General features: G+C 45.6%; 1 protein-coding gene across 1 annotated transcript in view; it reads right to left on the bottom strand.

Moving 5' to 3' along the window:
- The window catches only part of GLI3 (GLI family zinc finger 3), a 284,837-nt gene that overhangs the window by 182,770 nt on the left and 81,173 nt on the right, over positions 1-20,894 (bottom strand). The window contains exon 3 of the mRNA XM_079931031.1: positions 6,390-6,632. Coding sequence (XP_079787157.1) covers positions 6,390-6,632 — 243 coding nt within the window. The remainder of the gene's footprint in view (positions 1-6,389; positions 6,633-20,894) is intronic.

Below are 20,894 nucleotides of genomic sequence, written 5' to 3'. Positions count from 1 at the left end.
CCAAGGAGCCACCTCTGACCGGCAGGCGCTGGACTAACTTCATCTCCGGTGTGACTGAGGCCAATCAAGGAACCGCTCATCCCTTCTCTGCATTAACAAGCCCTCCCAGTCCTGCCTAGGAACTCTGGTGGATAGAAGAACAAAGCACTGCCCGGACTATCACCTTTATCCTAAAGGAGATCCGGCCAACACACACGGACCACCCAAGGATATAGCTGTGATGTGTTTCAGGGTGAGAGTTACACGTGAACTTGGAGTGCAGGGTAGGGAAAGATCCTTGTGAGATAGGACTTAGAGAAGTCTTTCACAGGAAGTGCATCTTTAGTAAAGAATAAGTAGGACTTGAAGGTGAGGAGGAAAGCCAAGAATTATTCTGGGAGGACAACAGTGTGAGCAGGGCGGCCTGAGCAGTGGACCTCAGGAGCCAGACTTGCCTGCAGGGGGCACTATGTGGACAACAGAGGGTGAGAGGGCAGGGCCAGGGCACCGACAGGCCAACGGGTTCTCTCTAGAACATGATCTCCCTTTGCCTTTCCTTTCTATTCCTCTCCTAGAGGAATGGCCTTCGGGCTTCTCCCTGGTCCCCTCTAATAAGTATGTCCTAGTAAGTAATTCAGTGGATAAAATCAATAGCTCATTTTTCCAAAGGTCACATGCTCCTCTCCGCTTTGGGTCCCAGTTTCAGTCGTTATCTCAGAAGACCCATGCGTGGAATCACAGTCACGTCAAGTATGAGAGTAGTCAAGATTCAGCGGGGAGAGTGGAATCTGCAGCCCCCTCAAAATGATCCCTAAATTTCTACTGCTTTCTGCAGAGCTGCACTGCAACGTAGCTCTGTAAAAACACATCCATGGAACTGGCTCACTGTTGCTGGTCTTAAAACATTACCTCCAGGTCGTTGAAAGAAAGCTTGGATCCTTACATTGAATTTCTAAGAGGACAAAAATTAGCAGGGAGCTATTCTTCAGCTCACGAGTAAGTTCTGCAAAACTTCCTAGACTTGCTTGCATCTCCCCACTCCAGCTTCCTTACAATTCAAGACGACCAGCCCAGGATACAAGACACTTGGCAAAGCCCCCAGAGTATGACCCAACCTCAGTCTTTCTGGTAAAACCCTCTAGTTTTCAAGGGGGGAAAAAAAAAAATCCCAACACTCCTGATTGGCTTGTCAACTGTTCTCCAAAGACAGAAACGACAGCCTGGATGAGAACAGAACTGTGTGCTCGGGGAACTGTCACCGCCTTTGCAGTTTGGTCAACACCAAACTGTTCACTTGTGCCTCGTAGGCATCTTTGTCTTTCACAGCCTCCAGATGACACTCCGAGAGCAAAAGAAACATGAGCAGGTACGTCTATTAAATATGTAAAATACACCTCTTCCCTTCCCCTCACTTAGCAAACGTATTTCTAAAGAGTGTGGAAAGTCACCCAATATAAAGACAGACAGGTAGAAGAAACATCTTCCATGCCCTTTTTTTTTTTTTTTTTTAGCACGTCAGAAGGCAAGTGGGCTCAGCACATCAGCTTTCCACAGAAGACAAATGCCAGCCAATTAAAAATTCAGTTTCTTTTCTTTAAGCTAATTCCTCAGGTTTTGCTAATTAGCAACTAATAGTTCTGTCATCCGAGCTGGGAAACATAAGGAAGAATACCAGCGGTATGTTTTCAATCAAAGCATTTACATGGAGGAATGAATCATATTTTCCAGGAGGAATTACTGCTTGGGAGCAGTTGGGGGCAGAAGCAAAGCAGTCTTCACACAACTATAAAACTGTAAAAGAGACCTGAAATTTTAGAAAAGGGGGCATCTTTCTAAACCCTCCCCGCCTTTAACAAAACCAGCAGGGGATCTGTATGACATGACTGGTGATTCCAAGAAACTCCCCACCAAGACCCCTGCAGGGACCGTTAAGAAAACTGGACTCCGCACAGTGAGACAGAAGACAATGCAACACATGTTTTCTGTAATGGGGAAGAGAATGAAAGTTAAGTGTCGGCCAGGGCACAGGAATGCTTTAACTATTATGTCACCTGCCTTGTAAGTTTATAAAAGAAGAAATGCACAGTGGTTAAGTGAAGGCGGGGGGCGGGGGGTGATGGTGGTTTGAAATATCTGGCTACAGATGAAGCAGGAGTAGAATAAAACTGCTGAGAAATCTCTGGGCCGGAGATGGGGATCCTTATCCTGACTCCAGGACAAGGAGGTCAGATTCCCCAAATCTGGCCCCTCCCGTGCTCTCCCCAATTATAAAGCGTTAGTGATCCTGCAGCAGCCAGCCTGTCAGCACCACCCCAGGTCTGAGCCATGCAGCTTGAACATCAACTTTCCTGCCTTGACATACACCCCATCCACAGCTACCCTCGGCGAGACAAACCCCCCGATCCCCCAGTGAGGATTTTATTCCAAACACATGTTGCAAATGTTTGAAGTGTCCGCTATCCTGGGGTTTTCTTTTTCCTTTTTTTTTTTTAAGTGCAACCCACAAAACCGAAAATACTTTGAATCCCGCCTAAGCGCAATTTGTGAAGATGCAACATTGCCTACCCAAGGATAACAGAGTGTTGTGCAATAAAAATTTTACAGATGTCCTTCTGAGGGGAAAAGCGATTTTCCCTTTTCCGGTCTTACAGGAAGCCTGCCCACACGTTAGAAATACAAAGTTAGTATATATAGAAGCACAAATTAGGCATCTTGGAACGTCTGCATTTTCCAACCACAGAGAAACGCAGGAATTACTGTGAGAGTTCACATGCCCAGATACACTGGATTAGAGGAGTCTTTCCCCTCCGACCGTCTGGTGGGGCTGGCAGACGACTCACAGGAAAAGGGAACGGCCTGAAAAGATGCTCTGAACCGTCAGCTACCGAAGGTCTGCAATGAACTTATGTTCTAGACAAGGCTGCCGACTGAGACAAGGTAAAGAAACGTGGCCAAACTTTTACGGCTCATTTAAAGAAGAGGGTACTTTTCTCACACACTAAAAGATTCTTAGAAGATGTGTCAGTTTCAGCTTCCCATCAGTCGTTTATCTGGATAATTAGATCCACGGGAGGTGGATAAATATTATTACAAGGTACCTAAAAAAACGTTCATTATACTGGTAGAAGATGAAATAAGCCAACAGGGTTCTAGAAACATCATATCCCACTGACCCCTTGAGGCTTAGTTTTAGGACATCTTTAAATTATTTACCATGAACACCTAACCCTATACTTTTTATTTTTCCACATGTATTAAGTTTGTACTTGTTACATAAAACACTTTCTGCTAGGAATTTAAAAGGTTAAAACTCCAACTCACGTAAAAGCTTTAAAATTTCTCTACTCCCCAAACAGGAAAAAAACGATAGTCGGTCCACTAAGGTTCATCGAGAAAGGATTCTGTTCACAGGGCCACGGCACCCCTTGCTAACCGCACACCCTTTCCCTAAGGGTTACAACTCACTCCATCTGTAATCTGTATTTATAGAAGATGCTAACCTCAGGGACGGAGGAAAGCAGGTCTGGCGCAGACAAGCCAGTCTGCACTGAACCGAACACAACTGCAACTCTGATAAAAAAACAAACAAACGTCGGGGGCTTCCTTGGTGGTGCAGCGGTTGAGAGTCCGCCTGCCGATGCAGGGGACGCGGGTTCGTGCCCCGGTCCGGGAAGATCCCACATGCCGCGGAGCGGCTGGGCCCGTGAGCCATGGCTGCTGAGCCTGCGCGTCCGGAGCCTGTGCTCCGCAACGGGAGAGGCCGCAACAGTGAGAGGCCTGCGTACCAAAAAAAAAAAAAAAAGCAAAACAAAAAAACACGTCGGTTTGGAGAGTGAACGCATCACTTACAGATGGTGGTGAGGGCATGGATGATGATGATGACGACGGAACGGAAGGAGGGGCAAGAAGGAGGAAGGAACAGGAGAAGAAAGATGGGGCAGAGGAGAAACAGCTACTGTAATGATTCCGATGCATTCGCCATGAGCCAGAGATGGTACTCAGTATTTTATTGGCATTGTCTCGCTTAATTGTCACAAGGACGCCATGGGACTGGGGGTCTTACATCACTCCCATTCAACAGTTAGGAAGGGATCCTTAGAGGGGCCTGAGAGCACAAGCCTACTTGGCAACGGTCACACGGCCAGTAGGCGGCGAGGCTGGAACCTGAGTGCCCTGGTTGCTGAGCTATAATCCCTAGGTCTCCCCATCCATGCGATGTATGTAACGATAGCATTTATTCACGTCCAATGAGTGAGTACGTTGAGAGGGTGGGTCAAAATGGCGTTTGGTGACAGACAACCTACCTCGGTTATAAATTACCGTGTGATTTTAACAGTGATTTGAAAATGCAGTGGGAAAAGCTGAAGCATAACCAACCTATGGGTGCGATGTCCCCTAAACAGGTGACAGTGGACAGTTCCAAGAGCCACCGAGAGTTCTTCAATGCCCCGGACTAGTTCGTACTCCACTGGAGGCCCGGGAGTGGGGGGGGGGGGGGTCGCACACACGGACCACCGAGAGGGGAGGAGGGCCTCAGATGTGCAGAGATCCCGGCCCCTCAAACGACGGGGAGAGAATTCAATGGGCAAACCGTTAGAACAAACGGGCCGAGGGCAAGCTGCAAGTTGGACGGCACAGACAGAAAGTTAGCAGTCATCTGCCTACTTCGGGCAGCTGTCCTGACCAATTAACTACCTCACCAATTAGTGGGCATCTGGAATCGAACACACAACACAAATATGAGATGGGGAAAGTTGGAAAGTTGTGTTCCCATGGAAGGGCAAAAACAAGACAGGGAACGTGTGGCGAATAATCTGGACTCGATCTTTTCTCAAAAGTAAGCGCACTCTCCGGGAATATTAACATAGGTCGAGAGTACGTACAGTCCCTCCAATTTTCTGCATGGATGAGATCTAATGCAGACCCATCCACAAAAATACAACGTAGAAAACTTAGGAATGTGCTCGGAGAAAAACCCTACCCACACTGTTGTAAACTCTCGTTCCGAAAATAAAGGAGAAATCAAATAAAATGAAAGAAACCTCTAAAGAGGGAAGGAAAGGAACATACACACTACGCCGCCTCCTTATTTCTGTATCCGTAAAAGTAACAACTGTAGCCACAGGGCTGATAAGCACTTTTTAAACAGAGAAGTTGTAGCCTTTTTTAAAAGCGAACAAGAAGCCATCAGACCTTTTCCTCCATGCCTCTGACCACTTAAAAGAAATCTCCCTCCACCGAAGAAAATAATGTATCTTCCATCCTTACCAACAATATACTCTCGTTGGGGGGAGGAAGAAGGAGCGTTTACTGAGACTGAAGGTTGTGCGAAGCTCTTTGATCTGCACCCTGATGAGTGAACATTCCCCTCTGCTTCAAGCCAACTAATGAAGGGATGAAATTAGCTTTTATCCTGGGTACTTTCTTGAGCCAAAAACCATGCACTAATCAGCTGTCCTCACTCATCAGTCATCTGGCTAATGACCTTTTGCCTTAAAACACTAAAATTTCTGAACGATGTGGAAAAAGGGAAACGCAAACCAGTCCCCCCTCCCTGGAGCGCGATGGTCCGTCTGGAGTCGGAGCAGGTCTGTATCCTGGCAAGGTGATAAATCTGTAATCAAGAGCTGCAAGCCTGAGCATCTCAATGTGAACTTCATTACTCCACCACCGAATTACATGTCTTTTAACTAGAACCAGGCCAGAAATAAACTGAACCCTTGTATATGTTCCTTTACGTTTCTGCCTTGGGAGAAAACCGTTGTATAGGTGTGTTCGGAGCCCTCATTAATTTCTTAAACTTTCTGAGTGATGGAAAAGGAGCTTTCCGAGGTCTTCTGGTCTGCTGATTCCAGAAGAAGGTAGGACACATGGAAAAATCTTCCATAGGAAGGGATTCAGCCTCGGTTGGTTAGAAGAGGTTTGTTCCTCCTCAACAATGAAGCAAAAAAACAAACACACACAAATCACTGAAAAGGGGGAATGGCTGCCGTTAAAGACATCTGCTAATGCCTCCCACTTCAGTAACTGCCCCCCTCTACCAGTCTTCCTCTAGCAGCATCTACCTGGGCGGAGCAAACCTGGTTCTAGCTCCCGGGAAAGGTCCACGTGGATTAATCACAGATGGACACCTTCCTGACGGCGGCCCTCCAACCCCCTGCGAGGCCTGAGAGCTGCTTAGGGATGCACGGAAATGGCTTTCCCTAAAGAGAGGCATGGACAGGATGTGGGAGAAGTAAGCAGTAAAGCAGACAGTCAATTAAACGTTTGTATAAATTCCATTTGTATAAATTAATACACGCCAAATACCTCATTCACTAAGCGCATGCACACACGTGCCCACACACGCCCACACACGCAGAGCCTGCCGCGGCTCCTACGGCAAGTGCCACGGGGAGGGGACCACTTACGGTAGTGAGGCTCCATGTAGCCGTTCCTGGGGTCCATGGCGAACACAGCGCCGCGGTAGGGGACGGAGGGCTCGGCCAGGTGGGGCAGGGACCCATGGATCTCCTTCTTGATCAGCGAGGCCCTCTCGTCGCTGGATGTCGAAGGTTCCTCGCTGATCTTGCCAAGCCCCGGCACGCTCTGTGGCTGCATGGTGACTGCGTTTCTTCTCTCTCTGTGATAGGTCTGTCCAGGACTTTCATCCTCTGAAGAAGGAAGGGAAACGGAAACTCTGTGAGCGGCCATCAACTAGGGCTCCCTCTCCGTCCATCTACCCCCGCAAAAGAAGCCTATTTCTCATTCTTGGCAACTCTGAAAGCTACACCACGACGGGACAGTCTCAAGCCAACACTGCTTATGAATGAGGGTCCAAGATACGAATCGAAGGAGGAAGGCGGGCAGGAAATGAGCCTATTCACTTGAGATGTAGGGGGTCAGCAAATTCTCATCCCCGGTTTCCAGCCGAATCTGCCAGGGAGGCTCAGCGGGGACTCTCCAGTATCCCCGCGGGTCCCACATGGAACTGGAAGTTTCGCCAGCCTAGGGCTGTGGATGTCCAGTTTCCCCTGGTCTGAGGAAGCCAGGTCTCCGGGTGATCTGGGAAGCGAGGGACCTCTGTTCCTCAGAAGAGGACCCGTTAGAAAGCGATCCCAAAGTGCTTGTGATTTGGGGTTTTTTTGAAGTCAGATTTGTGACCCACTGAGAGATGAAACAGAGCCAGACATGGGACAGAAAACCCATTGGTTCCAAGGGATAAAGATGCCAATCATGGAAACCTACAGTGCCCCTTGCAGGACACTTCCTGCTTCCGCCCACAGAGCAGAGCTGAGGGCTAAGACGAAAACGGGGTGAGGCTACGGGTGTGGAGGACATCAGTTACACTGATCTACATCCATGCTCTGGTGGGCTCCAGACGTCACTTCCAGCATGTAAGCAATGGCTTGCTGAAATGCCAGCTCCCTAATACTTCTCCTTTTCATCTGTAAGAACTTTCCATCTGTCCACTATGATTCTCTGCCAATGTGACTGGACGACCTTTCTGTAATAGCAGATCAAAGAGCCGAGGCACAAAATCAAACTGAGCGGGCGATCGGAACCCACAACTAGTGGACCGCTTCATCTGTTAGAATCATACACACACTCTAAACTACGCCCACACAAGCTCTGTGTTTAATCCACAGACTGTGCTCTGGCAGACAAGTGCTGATAGAAACCAAGCTGTTGGGACACTGCTTAGACACCTCGTTTGAAAGCTGTTTCCTGTTCCTGATTCTCAAAACAAAAACTATATTTGGGTATAAATAATAATACTGTTGTACTATTTAGATGAGCAGATTCTGAACTCATCTCATCTCAATACACAAACCTCTCTTCTAAGTATCCCAGAAAGCAGGTGTGTCTGGCTGAGAGCCTCTGAACGAAACAGAAGAAGTATGCCTTAGCAATTTCACAGCTCTTTTGACAAATTCAGAAGAATAGCTATAAATTTGAACGAGCGTGAAAATACAAACTAAAGGAACAACTACTGTTTTGTGATGCCTAATAATTTGAACTACCTAAAGCCAGTAGAAACTCTCATTTTTCTGCCTATGTTTGGGACTTGAAGAAATAAGCAATGTATTTTTTTTTTTTTTTTTTTTTTTAGCCTAGCAAATGACTTCCAAAACTGAACGGGCAATGCGGTATGTTCTGGACTTTACAGTAATTTTGCTGACTACTGCTGGATAACTGTGAAATATTATTCTAGCGTTATTCTGTGCAGATCCTCACCCCAAAACCTTGTAATGATGGGATAAATTATGAGTTTAATCTATCAAGTAACTACTAAAAAAGAAAATGGTGCAATCCCACATTTTCACCCATTGATCTTTACAAGAGCAATTCCAACCATGCTTTTGCTAATTTAAAAACAAACTCAAAAAAAAAAAAAAACCTACATTTTTATTTTCCCTTCTGACTCATACTTTTAGGCCCTAGGCCACTCCCATACTTCATCAGCAGTAAAGTTGCAGGCTATAGAACGAGGGTTTGCAGTGACGTAAAAGCAGAAAGGTGTCAAAAACACTTCAAAACTCTTAGGCGGTTTTATAAAAATTCCTATAATGCACAAATGACCAAAGTCATGTTTTCCACTAATTTGCGCCTACACAAATTCCCACTTCCAACCGTATAGCGCTGAGGGGCAAATTCTGCAGAAGGCACCTGCATCTGGAAAACCAGAAAGCCCCTATCAAATGGGGCCGTGACACATAATTAGCATCCTCTGGGCAAGATGACTAACCAAGCCCTACTAATCTGTTCCAGGTTTAAAGCAGGATTCCCTTGACTTAATCTTCCTAGAAGAAATTAACTTTTCTTCTCTTAAAACGGCATCCCTATAACAGAGTGAGTTTCTTCGACACGATGCCTCTACGGATAGCATCTGCATCCAACTTCGCGAATCACTGAGTAATTGGCACGGTCTGATCACAGCCCTCCCACCCTCTCCCCACCGGTGGGCGAAGGAAGTCGTGCGGCGGGGTACGTGGAAACAGGGGTGGGGGGTGACGTTTTAGCTAAGAATTATTTTCTTCGTGAGAGTTAACACAACATGCGTGAATATCAAATTATAACAAGAAATCGGCAAAGTTCAAACATTTGATCCTGAAAACAAGAATGAATTCCCTTAGTAAAGTACAATGCAGGCCAGAATTTTTTTTCACGTGGAAACTTTCATCAGACTGACTTATACGAGAGTCAATGCTCCCAAATGTTCACCTCCCCTCCCAGAACATTCCAGCAGACGATTATTTCATGAAGTTCATCTCGTGTACTGAGTTGATTCTGAGGGGCATTCAGATGAAAACTTGACAGTACACATGCCCCAGAATACAGACAGCTAAGAGGCTTGAAGGCGTGCACTCTACAGTGGAAAGGAAACTTTCCAAGCAATATTCCTGCCTGCTCTTATAAATTTAGCAACCACTTCAGCAAGCCAAAAAGACGAGAGCTGTCTAATCCTGCTCAGTTGAGCTGAGTTGTTCAATAAAGTTTGAGAGTCAGAGCAGACAGGCTACGCCAGGCCAAATTATTGACAGAAACATACTGTCCACCATGGCAACAAGCAGAAGTCGGCTGCAAAAATGTAAGCAAACAGCCCAGTCCTCCAGAAGCATCTGCCAATGGACGTGAACAGCCAAACACAAGGCGACTGTTCATGCCTCTCTCCGTTCAACAGCTGCTAGCTCGGGGGTCACACTGAGACATGCAATTCACTAAAAGCTTCAGGAGAAAATTATTTTCAAAACTGTCATCGGGATCCCACTTGGGACCCCCTTGCCTTCTGTAGAGCTGTGCTCCAGGGGAAGTTAAGGAATTCCTAACCCCCTAGGGAGAGCTGCCCCTGCATCTCACTTTAGAAACTGTCGCAGATCTTCCACGCTCTTCCAAAGGCAACCCACATGGCATGGGACACGCTTAGTGCCATAAACTCTCCAAACTCAGAAGTGGCCTCGTGGCCAACGCTGCTGAGACCGTTTACAGTGAAGGTTTAAAGGAAGTAATCGTGTTGCCTGAAGCAGGACTCAACACACACACGCCTGTGGACGCTCACAAACTCCTGGACGATTTCTCCTCGCGACCCAGGAAACAAGTGCTCTTTCGCCTCGGAATGGAAAGAACAGTTTCAGAGGATTCTTCAGATAGAAAAGTAAAACCCTAGGCTGCATCACTAACTACGAACACCTCCTGTCCCCCTGACCGAATTAGCGGATGAGGAACTCCCGGGAGGTACACGTGCTCACCTCTGAAAGGAACACGGATTTTAAGCTGTCCCTTGAAATCTCGTTTTAGAAGCATCACTCCTCTCTTCCCCCAGACACAGGAGACACAGAGCAAAAGAGATCAAAATACTTACAACTCGTCCCAGGCTCTGGCTAGCTACTTTCTGCAAACTTCTCTCGGTGGGCTTTCTCTAGCGGTGCAGACCCTCGAGGAACATTCTCGGTGTCTCCCTGGCCCCCTGCGCCTTGGCCCTCTCCCTCTCCCAGGCAGTGCTTGCTCCCATTAGAGGAATTAAAAGTGGTTGGAGCCATGCTAAATTTAACAAGCTCATTAGTATTCTTTCTGAGTGCTTCGGAGTGAACTCTCTCTATTCAAGCCCGCTCTCTCCAGCAGAAGGGTCAGGCTGGCTAATCATTAAATCAAACTAATGTCACCCTATCACAATCAGCCCGAGAGAAGGAGGGTTTATTATTTCAGTTTATGCTAAATAAACGGTTTTACAAACGGTCCCCAAGCAAGGTCAACAGCAGCTTCAATTACAAGACAAACTTAACAAGAGTTGCAATAAACCAAGGATCCCGTATTGACTTAAGAACAGGCTCGATGCCACATATGGCCACTAGCAAGGGTTGTACAGGAATGCATGCTGGAAAATAAAGGAAGAGGGGGAGCTTCTTTCTATGCCAGAATTTGCCACTGCACAGCAACTGCTCATTCACCTCTCTCCAACCAGCTAGATGCTCAGCTCAATTCACTGCACACAAAGGCTGGAGCCCAGACCTCAATGGACCGAGGGAAACACATCAGAACTAGGCTCTCTATTGTGACTGAATTTCTTAACATCTTTTCAAAAAGCGGAGAATGCCTTGAGGCTAAAGGAAGAAACAGGCTAATGGTGAATTGGGAATTCAGAGCAAATTTCAGAGCCCTTTCCTCCTAGCTTTTGAGGTTGAAAGCAAGCTCTTTCCTTTCAAGTTTCAAAGTCCTTTTTCCTCCTGCAGTGTCACAGAAGGATTTGAAAAGAAGGTAATTGTGCTCGCAGTCTCCCTGATCAGAGCTTACGTCCTATTTCTGGTATTTCGGAATACTTCTTGCAATAATAGTGCATATAGCTCAATCCCTTAACCGGCCTGCACTCTGCAATTGCTCATTAAATGAACAATTGCGGTATAAAATGCCTTTTATGTTCAAGGTCTGGATATAAGATAAGCATTCTAGGACTCTAAATTTGGTTTACTAAGGAAACTCTCCATCATTAAATTACAAAACTGAAGTCAGAATATCAGGTTTTCCAAGAAAAGTGGCACTCAGATTTCAGTGAGCCCAAAAGACAGGGCGGCTGGGGAGAGGGACAGAAGCCACAAAATGTTAAGGGGGGGGGCGGGGAAGACTGCATACTCGAAAAAGATTTCAAGGCGAATGGGATTCGAACAAGAAAATAATATTTCCGTGTTTAATAAGGTCTGCGTTTGTGAAACCTCATCATTTGCAAACTGAACGATATAATCAAGTCGTCTTCAAATGGATTAAAACACAGGGCTGAGGCTTCATCAACACGTAGAGGGCTATTCCTGACCCCTCACCAGCAGACGTCGCCCCCTTCCTTAAGAAAATAAATAATCCTTTTCCACTACAGAGCGCTTTATCATTTAGATCATCTCACTTGATCCTCACCAGAACCCACTGTTGCAGCAGGACAAGGTGTTAGGTCCAGCTTCCTAATCAGAAACAGGCAGCCACATCCCTGATGAGTAAGTGATGTAAGAGGAATCCCAGCCACGCCTTACTGAGGCCACAAAGTCCTGTTAACAGGACGAGACGTCTGCTCCCAGGCAGGTTTGGGGAATGATACCTGGAACTTGGATGCACTCCCAGCCTCCACCCCCATAACCACCATAAAAGGGGGAAAAAAGTAATTACATTTTGATGCACAGACATTTTCAAACCTTTGATACTCTCCTATTAAGTTTTTATCAACATAAGTCTACTCCTGGGAAGCACCCAGAGGGTCCCAGTGACAAATCCACAGGGAGACATCCAACCTCAGGGTCTTAGTACCATGAAGCATCTTATCCCCACAGGCATGAAGACACACATATGCCCTACACAGGCTACACACACACACCCTTTCACACGCTGAGGCTCAACCAATGGCATCTGTGTGTTGCTGCCGTTTTTAATGTGCTCCCACAAGCCTGGGGCCCCAGCTTCCTCTTCTGAGCAAGCAACAGAGCATCGTTTTCTGCTCTCCTCCCAGGAAATTGCCAGGCTGTGTTTGGAAAGAGCATTATTTCATGTTTTCCTATTATACATTGGTGGCATCTTGTCAGCTTTTATTTCTGTGGCTATTTACATTCTGATTTTCTTTGAATAAAAACCAGTGGAACCCAAGTCCTCGCCTCCCTGTTTCAGAATTCTCTCTACGACTTTGACCAAAGAGAGATCAGAAATGAAAGAGAAGAGGCTAAGTACATTCGTAAGCATTGTAGAATTATGCCAGGAAGTTGGGGGCTGGGGGGAAGTTCCTGTAGTTTTTATAAGCAGAATCTTGCCTCTTTCCATCCTGATTGCAGGGATGCCTAAGCCAGAGCTGCTCCCTAGAATGTCTCAGAGTTTGGCTTCCAAGAGGAGGAGTAAACAATGCCTTCTCTGAGAACATTTCCAATGTCCTTGGGGTCAGACGTCGCCCTTATGCGGCTACACATACATCTCCCATTCACAATGAGTGATGATAGAGGGAGTGGCCCAGATGGATGGGGGAGAGCTCTCCGCTTTGTCTGCAACCTTTAAACCGACTGCAAGGCCTGCAACACGAGCGGGCTGCCGGGGGATGTGAAGCTTTGAAGAAATTCAAGTGGCAACCCTCCCTCAAAGATCATGGGTTCAAGGATTAACGGGTAGCGCTCTCTCCCCACTTTCGTCAACCAGGAGATCCCAAGGGGGAAGGAGAGAGAGTACAAAACGCCCTCAATCAGAGCAGTACGAATGCCATAATTGTTTTAACATTTCTAGAGTTCTTTTTGCCAAAGTACAAAACATAGTCCAGACTGACCCATATCCCACCAGCCCTTCACCAGAAACTATTTGCTCCCAAGTGTAGGTTAGAACTGAACCCAAGGCAATTTCTGGCCTCACTCCCTACTACTCAGCTTACAGAGCTCCACCCAGCTTCAAAAGGGGCTCCTGGGATAGAAAGAGTGGAGAGAAAGCAAGATGAGACTTTAGATAAACGGAAGGGCAAACCTGACATGGCTGTTCCAGGGCAGCAGAGAGCAAGCAGCCTCTTGCCTTTTTAAAAAGATCATACAATAAGGGCTCCTTGCCATCTGAAAAATCAGGAGCCAATCACACCATCAGCTTCACATATGAGTCCTCACCAGGCATGCCCTGTGGCCTATAGGGTTTTCATTCTCTTTCCTTGTGCCTCTCTCTGAACCCTCACCAATCAGAGGTCCACACCCCTGCCCACCTCTGGGAGGATGCTTCTCGGCGTTAATGATGTGCACAGCAAAGAGTCGCTGTGACCTGGTCCACTATCACCCAGCACAAACCCAGCCTTACGAACCAGCTTTCAAACTTCCAGACAGAAAGCACTAGTCAAGCCCCACCTGTACCTCGGAAGAGAAAAAAAAAAAAAAAGACCACAACAGGCCCCTGAGGGTCCCGGCAGGCTCTCCTATAAAACAGAGATCTTCCTTGTTTTCCTTGAGCTCGCGAAGACCCTTCCTTGCATTAAGAATTCTAAAATGTCATGAAGCTTCTTCTATTAGCCTGCTATTAGTTGCTAGTCGCTGCTTACACAGAGTGAGTTAATTAGTGACATCAAAGGCAGTACAATAAATTCTCAAGAGGGCCCCATTTTTTTCCCTTCTGCTTAATAGTGCATTTATGCCTATCTGCGAGTAACAGTCTCAGGAACATTGAAGTATTAGAGATTTCTTTGAGAACTTAGTTTGAGTGTTTTTTTTTTCCCGTTGCGGAGCACAGGCTCCAGACGCGCAGGCTCAGCGGCCACGGCTCACGGGCCCAGCCACTCCGCGGCATGTGGGATCTTCCCGGACCGGGACACGAACCCGCGTCCCCTGCATCGGCAGGCGGACTCTCAACCACTGCGCCACCAGGGAAGGCCCAGTTTGAGTGTTTTATAAGCAAAGAATGAAGAGTCCCTCTTCCTTGCTTTGCACCTACAGACCTGAGCAGTTAACTTTCCATAATGACATCTGCAACCCACAGTCATAACAGAAAGAGTGAAATGTCTGTTCACAAGGCTAGAGGGTCCAGGCTGCTGCTGCCAGCTGCATCCTCCAATGGGACCAAGCCTATCGATCGCCCTGGAGATCTACCCCAGCTCCTGTCCAACAGGAGGACGCAGGGCTTGCTCTTCCTTTATTTATTTTTTATTTTTTATTTTTGGCCGCACCAGGCGGTTTGTGGGATCTTAGTTCCCCAACCAGGGATCGAACCAATGCCCGCTGCAGCGGAAGCGCGGAGTCCTAACCACTGGGCCCCCAGGGGATTCCTGCTCTTCTTTTCAAGGTAGGCAGGAAAAAAATCTCTGTGTGTGACAGCTTCTCCTGGCCGCACTTTTGAATGGCAGTTCCCAGGTTCGCGCCCACCCTGTCCCCGTCCCTACATCAAAGTCCCATTTCCTAACTTTTCCACCATATTTTAAATTGCAGGGGTGAGCACAAATTTAACTGGCTTCATCTGGTGTGTTTACGTTGCCTGGTTTTTTGTTTTTAGAAGGCGGGGTACTAAGAAAGCCTGAGCATATGGTGGTATTATATTTTTAATAACATTTTAAAGACCACGCTTACTCCATGGGAGGAATCAGACCCTCCAGAGAGGGCATTTAAATATCAAGCGAATATCATTACTGTACTGAAAGGAGCTGGAGGTTCCACCCGCGCTGGGACAAGATTAGGGATGGTCCAGGGCGCTTGCCTCTGCTGACCCAGCCTCCGGGCAAGGCCAGGGGCTGCCTGGGGTCAGGTTTCTAACCACAAAAGGTCCCTCTAGCCACTGCCCACTTTGACCTTAGTTATGAAATGTGCATTCGAGAAATCCAAATGAAAACACCACGTTTTGATTCTTCACGCTCTTACTAGAGAGGTCAGCCTACTTCTAGCTACTTAGCCACAAAGGTCTGCAACTTTGGGAAACACTTTCCAGGAATGGCTCAGATACTATGAGTAAAGCAGGAATGGTCACAAAACCTAATCTCCCCCAAAGCCCATGTTTATGGTCACAGCCAAGACAGGATGCTTTGGTACCCCCACTGCTCTCCCCTCCTCTGACCAACTGGACGGGGCAGACACCAATCGTCCACTCTCCTCTGCATGAGAGTAGAAACCAGGACACAGTCAGACCTTTCTTCTGCCCTTTTGCTAGCTTTCCAGACACATTCAGGAGAACTTAATGTCCCACCACCAGGGGAATGCATTTTTATATTCAAGAAGTCCCAATAAAAGCGATTAAGGAAACAAAAGACCAAATTCATCCACATTTCCAAAATACAAGTAATTTTAGTCTCACTCATTCTTCCGACCAATTCAAATCCATTAACCATGTACCAGTGAAATACAGCTAAAATTTGTTTACTATGACATAGGGAGGGCTTCACCTGTCTTGCTTACTCTTCACTGTATCCTGATCAGAAAGACAATGTCATTCTGCTCATTTGCCAGATAAGAAACTATGGTACAGAGAAGCTGGGTTAACTTACCCAAGTTACACAGACGGTTCACAAGCAGAGCCTGGAGCCCAGGCAGTCGAACTCTAAAGCTCCCACGTAAAGATCTAGCTGTTGGACCTCTCTACTCAGCGTCAAGAAATATAAGATAAATTTGAATTTGAATTCTGATCAATGCCCTAGCATACGTCTGCGAACTTCTCAACCATCCAACTCCGCTGCAGCATAAAAGCCGCCACAGACAAGATATAAACCAATGAACATGGCTGTGTCCCACTACTTTATTTACGGACACGGAAATCTGAATTTCATGTAATTTTCACATCACATTGAAAAATGTGAAGAGCCATTCTTTGCTCGTAGACTGTACAAAAACAGGTAGCAGACTGGATTCTGCTACACTGGAGACTAACTACTACCCTAAAGGAACTTACACACCTTTGCTAATAAAGCCTGTACCCCAAAACAATGAGGAATATTACAGTCAAATTGCAAAAGCAATAATATTGAGTGTTAGGGAGGATACAAAGGGATAGTCACTTTCTCACACTATTAAAATATTTCCATCATCGGCTGTATCAAATGATCCCACTTCCAGGATGTATCTTAAGGGAAAAAAATCGGAAAAGAAGACAATGTATATTCAAGGATATTCATCACAGTGTTATTTACAATAGGGAAAACTCAGTAACAAAATTAAGGTCCATTATCTTAGGATGGAATATTATATCATTAAATACAGTGCAGTCAAGGATTTTAATGAGTATAAGGAAAGGATTTTACTGAATGCCAAGTACTGTTCTAAGATGTTACGTGCCAGTCCTATGAGGTAAATACTGTTGTGCTTCTCATTATACAGATACAAAAACTGAGGCATATTTATCCAAGAAAACACAGCTAGAGCCTGAACTGGAATTCAGAGTCCACTCACCTACTAGACCACCATGCCTCCAAATTTTTTAAGGAAGGAAGACAAATATATAATTATTTCTATGCAAATTTTTTTAAGTTTAAAAAACGCACCAAGATAGCATGAAAATATTTCTATGGATTATTTTTCCTTTATGTTTCTGTATTTCCCAACCACTTGAGACTGCAGATATAGCCGATTTCTTTTACTCTTGGTTTTAATTCTATCCTAAGTATGACCTTCACAATAATTCTCTAGAGAAGTCCAAATTAAGTACACAGATATTGAAAAATTATCCCACACGTTTGTCTCCTGTAGTCTTGTTTTAAACTACTTATCCCACCTCTTAAGACTGTAAGCGCCAGCTAGGCTATTTTCACACGCATTAATAACACCTTACAATGATGCTGCGATTTATGGAGATGTCAATAAATTCCTTTATTTAAAATTATGCGACTTTTTAATTATTTTGTACCTATACATGAGTGCCTTCCAAACAAGTACCAAAAATGCCCTAACATCACTTCCTGCTAAACTTGGGAACTCAGCTTTCACCAGGGCACCCCCTGAAAGGTATAAAGGGAAAGTGCATTCGAAATTATCATTAAACCACGGCTGTTGTTCATATTCCTGAGCTTGTACTAAAAGCCAGTCGTGTGCCCAGGGCAAAGGCATTAATCCCATTGGCTGCTCACCAGTCTACCAGGTACTCAGTCCCATCCGCCCAGTCATTCAGGTAAGTACCCTGAGGCTTAATAAGTTTAAGCAAGCCGCCTCAGGCCATCCTTCAGCGCCAGGTCTTGGGGACTTTCTCATCTATTATCCATGATGAGTGACTCCTGCCAAGTGTCTACCGTAAAGTCTCTGAAAGCTGAGCACTGATTCGCTTGTCATTTCCTTATACGTATAAGTGAAGATGATCGTTATTGTTAAAATTATTCTACCTCTTCCTATACAAGTTATCAGGAAAGGAGACTTCAGTCTGTAACCGAAGGACCTGTTATCCAGGGTCTCCAGGTTCTGAACGGCTATTTGTGCAAAGGAACATTTACCACCATCTTCTGGGGGACTGTGTTGCGGACTTAGATGCCAGAAGCCGTCTGAGTATTTGGTTTGTGTTCAAGTTAACAATAGTGCCAACAGTTAAAGCTGTGTGTAGTTTATGGAAAGGGGCGTAAGTCGAATGGTTAAAGAAGCATATGGCTTGTAGAAAAGAGGGGAAAACGTGCGCTTGGGAGCAGCTTTGCGTGGATTATTTACCAACAAGCGAAAGGCCCGTCATGTGGCCCCCGAGTATACTTCCCCTCACACAGGCCGGAAGGGAATGCTGCGTAAGTGGATAACACCAGGGTCACAGTGAGCTGAGACCCTCTCCCCCAAGAAAGACGATTATCGAATTATAGCAAATTTCAGAGAGTTTTTTTTTTTTAATCAAGAACAAAACCAGACTCCTTAAAATGCACTATTAGGAATTGTGACCGTTCCTAAAAGTGCCAGATAGATTTCCATCCCTGCACTATGCAAACTAACACGCGTCTTTTCAATTTCTTTTAATGATGGGCTATGCAATAAAAATACAGCAGTGCTTTGTTTAGCCAAAATGAGCTGAAGCAAAAAGTACCAAAATAAATAAATAATAAACGTACATGGGCCACTTACCAAAAATCAAATCATCTAATTCAACGTTTTACAGGAGGCACGTGCAGCATTCTGAAAGCAAAAAAATTCTCATAACACAAACCTCTACTTAAAAATTCCTGCCAGGGGCTGGAGCCAGGGCAGGGTGTTCTTTCTTTTTCAATTTTTTTTTTTAATGTTTGGATATTAATGACATCAAGTGCCGTATCGTATATATAATAAGGCAACATGGTATATAATAAAAGGAGTTAGAACACCTAGGTCCCAGACTTGCCTCTAGCATTCGTGGGTGTGTGACCCTGGGTAACTTAAATTATATCAGATTGTCAGTTGCCTCACTTAACGGGCAGACAATAAAACTTGCCCTGCTTACTTGCCAGGGTTTCCTGAGGGTTAAACAAAATATGAAAAGGATCTTTATAAATTATAGCATCTATGAATGCCGGGTACCAGCACTAATCTCCTCATTATCTGTTTGATAATCATGCCAAGCAGGACAGTGGGATGCAAGTGCCCTGGGTCAGGAGGTGGATGGCTAAGTTTCCAGGACTGATTCTACTGTTACACTGGTTGGACTTCAGGCGAGTCACAGGATTTCTCTGGGCTGCTGCTTCCCCTTATATAAAATGAGCCATCGCCAATCACCAGGCTGGAGGTCTTGGGAGAGAATAATCGCTGTTTCACAACCAGAAAGAGGATCCAAGTTAATGACCTATAATTTAACTGGCCATCTCTTTCACCCACTTTTTCAATGCATCTTGGATCAGGCCCATAATCAACATTTACAAAGCATGCCTGCTTGAAATTTGCATTGAAAATATCAATCTCTTCTCCGCTTGGTTCGCTCCAATGACTTGAGACACTTGAACCTTCCCAAGAAATACATTTGCTGTTTCTCCCTGAACAATACTAAAAATGATCAGGCAAATTCTCTCAGGATGGTTGTTGGCAACTTACACCCACAGACTGTTTCTGCATGGCCTGTGTACTAAGAATGGACTGAACATTTTCAAATAGCTGGAAAAAAATTCAGAAGAGGAAGAATATTTCATGACACGTGAAAAGTATATGAAATTCAAATTTCAGTGTCCATGAATAAACTTTTATGGGAACCCAGCCAGGCTTACTCATTTTCGTATTGTCTGTGGCTGCTTTATCCCTATAAGAGCAGAGGGCCCGAAGGGTCCACGCAAATCCTAAAATATTTACTAGCTGGCCCTTTCCAGAACAAGTGTGCCAACCCCTGACTTGCCCATCTCAGGACCCCCATCAGTGAAACGATGAAGCACACCTGAGAAATACATACCAAAAATAAGGCAGCACCATTTCAAAGCAATAGTGTTGGTGCTTCCAAACCTTACGGTGGGTACTAACATCATCCTACTTTACAGATGAACGAAACAGGCTTAGAGAGATGAACTTCCCCAAAGTCACAGGTCAGTGAGCTGGCGATCAAATCAGTTCCCTATAATTCTAAACCTGACAATTTATATGGCGGGGAAAAGAAGATTTGGGCCTTTCTCATAAACCTTAAGGTAGAAAACATTTCCTGACTTTTCCCTCTCTCAGTGTGTTAAGCACTGTGATAAGTAATGAATTTTAAATAAAAAATCTGAGATGTGTGTGATTCAAGATCGGTTTCCTTATCCAGCTTAGGGTGTGTCTGCAGTTGTTTTGAGTTTTGTTCTTTTCACAACAATCACAAACCAAACACGTACACTTTGGTCAAAAGTGCCACAGTCTCCCTGAAAGCTGAAGGTGACACAGGTCATTTCCCACACATCAAGCTACTTAACGTGCCTTTTTAAATACAAGGGAACGTGCCCTCTGCTGAGCCAGATATAATCCCTACTGATCTGTTTTTGAAGGCAGGATGACCCAGACTGGCACGTATTTTTGCTAATAAGGATGGAGGAGGAACCTGCAAACAGCGAGCTTGGAGATTTCCTGTTCCCACCAAATTGGGAATCTCCCAACCAAAAGGCAAAAGCAAATTCAGTCAGGGTTCCGAGAAAGTGTTTCGGCAACTTGTGTGAGAAATTGCATCCAGCGGGGTATAGGGTTGCTTGAGTTGACACAAAGCATGCAAACTGGCCCAGGCCAGCCATTCTCTATACTGGATTCATACAGATGCAACCATGTCAAGGTGTCCGTGTGTCCCAGCAAAGCAGACCAGTAAAAACGAATGGCTGTTGCCCTCGCAGCCGTTATGACTGTGATTTTTTAGACTTGGAACCACCTGAGAAGAGAAACACAGGCCACAGGGTTGGTGCTGTAGACCAACGGACAGTTAAGTCAATGTCGGGAGGAGGCTATTGGAAAGGAAAAGGAGCTTGTTCAGCTGTTGGGTGTGGGCGTATAGACCAGGCAGACATTCTTGAAGGAGGTTTGGACAAGATCCGGTTTGGGAAAGTCTTTGCTGAGTCTCCTCTAATTCAGACTTTCAAAGAGGCTGGTCAACTTCCC

This window comes from Stenella coeruleoalba, assembly GCF_951394435.1.
Source record: "Stenella coeruleoalba genome assembly, chromosome: 9".
Classification (NCBI taxonomy): Eukaryota; Metazoa; Chordata; class Mammalia; order Artiodactyla; family Delphinidae; genus Stenella; species Stenella coeruleoalba.
This window is presented reverse-complemented; position numbering and strand designations above follow the sequence as displayed.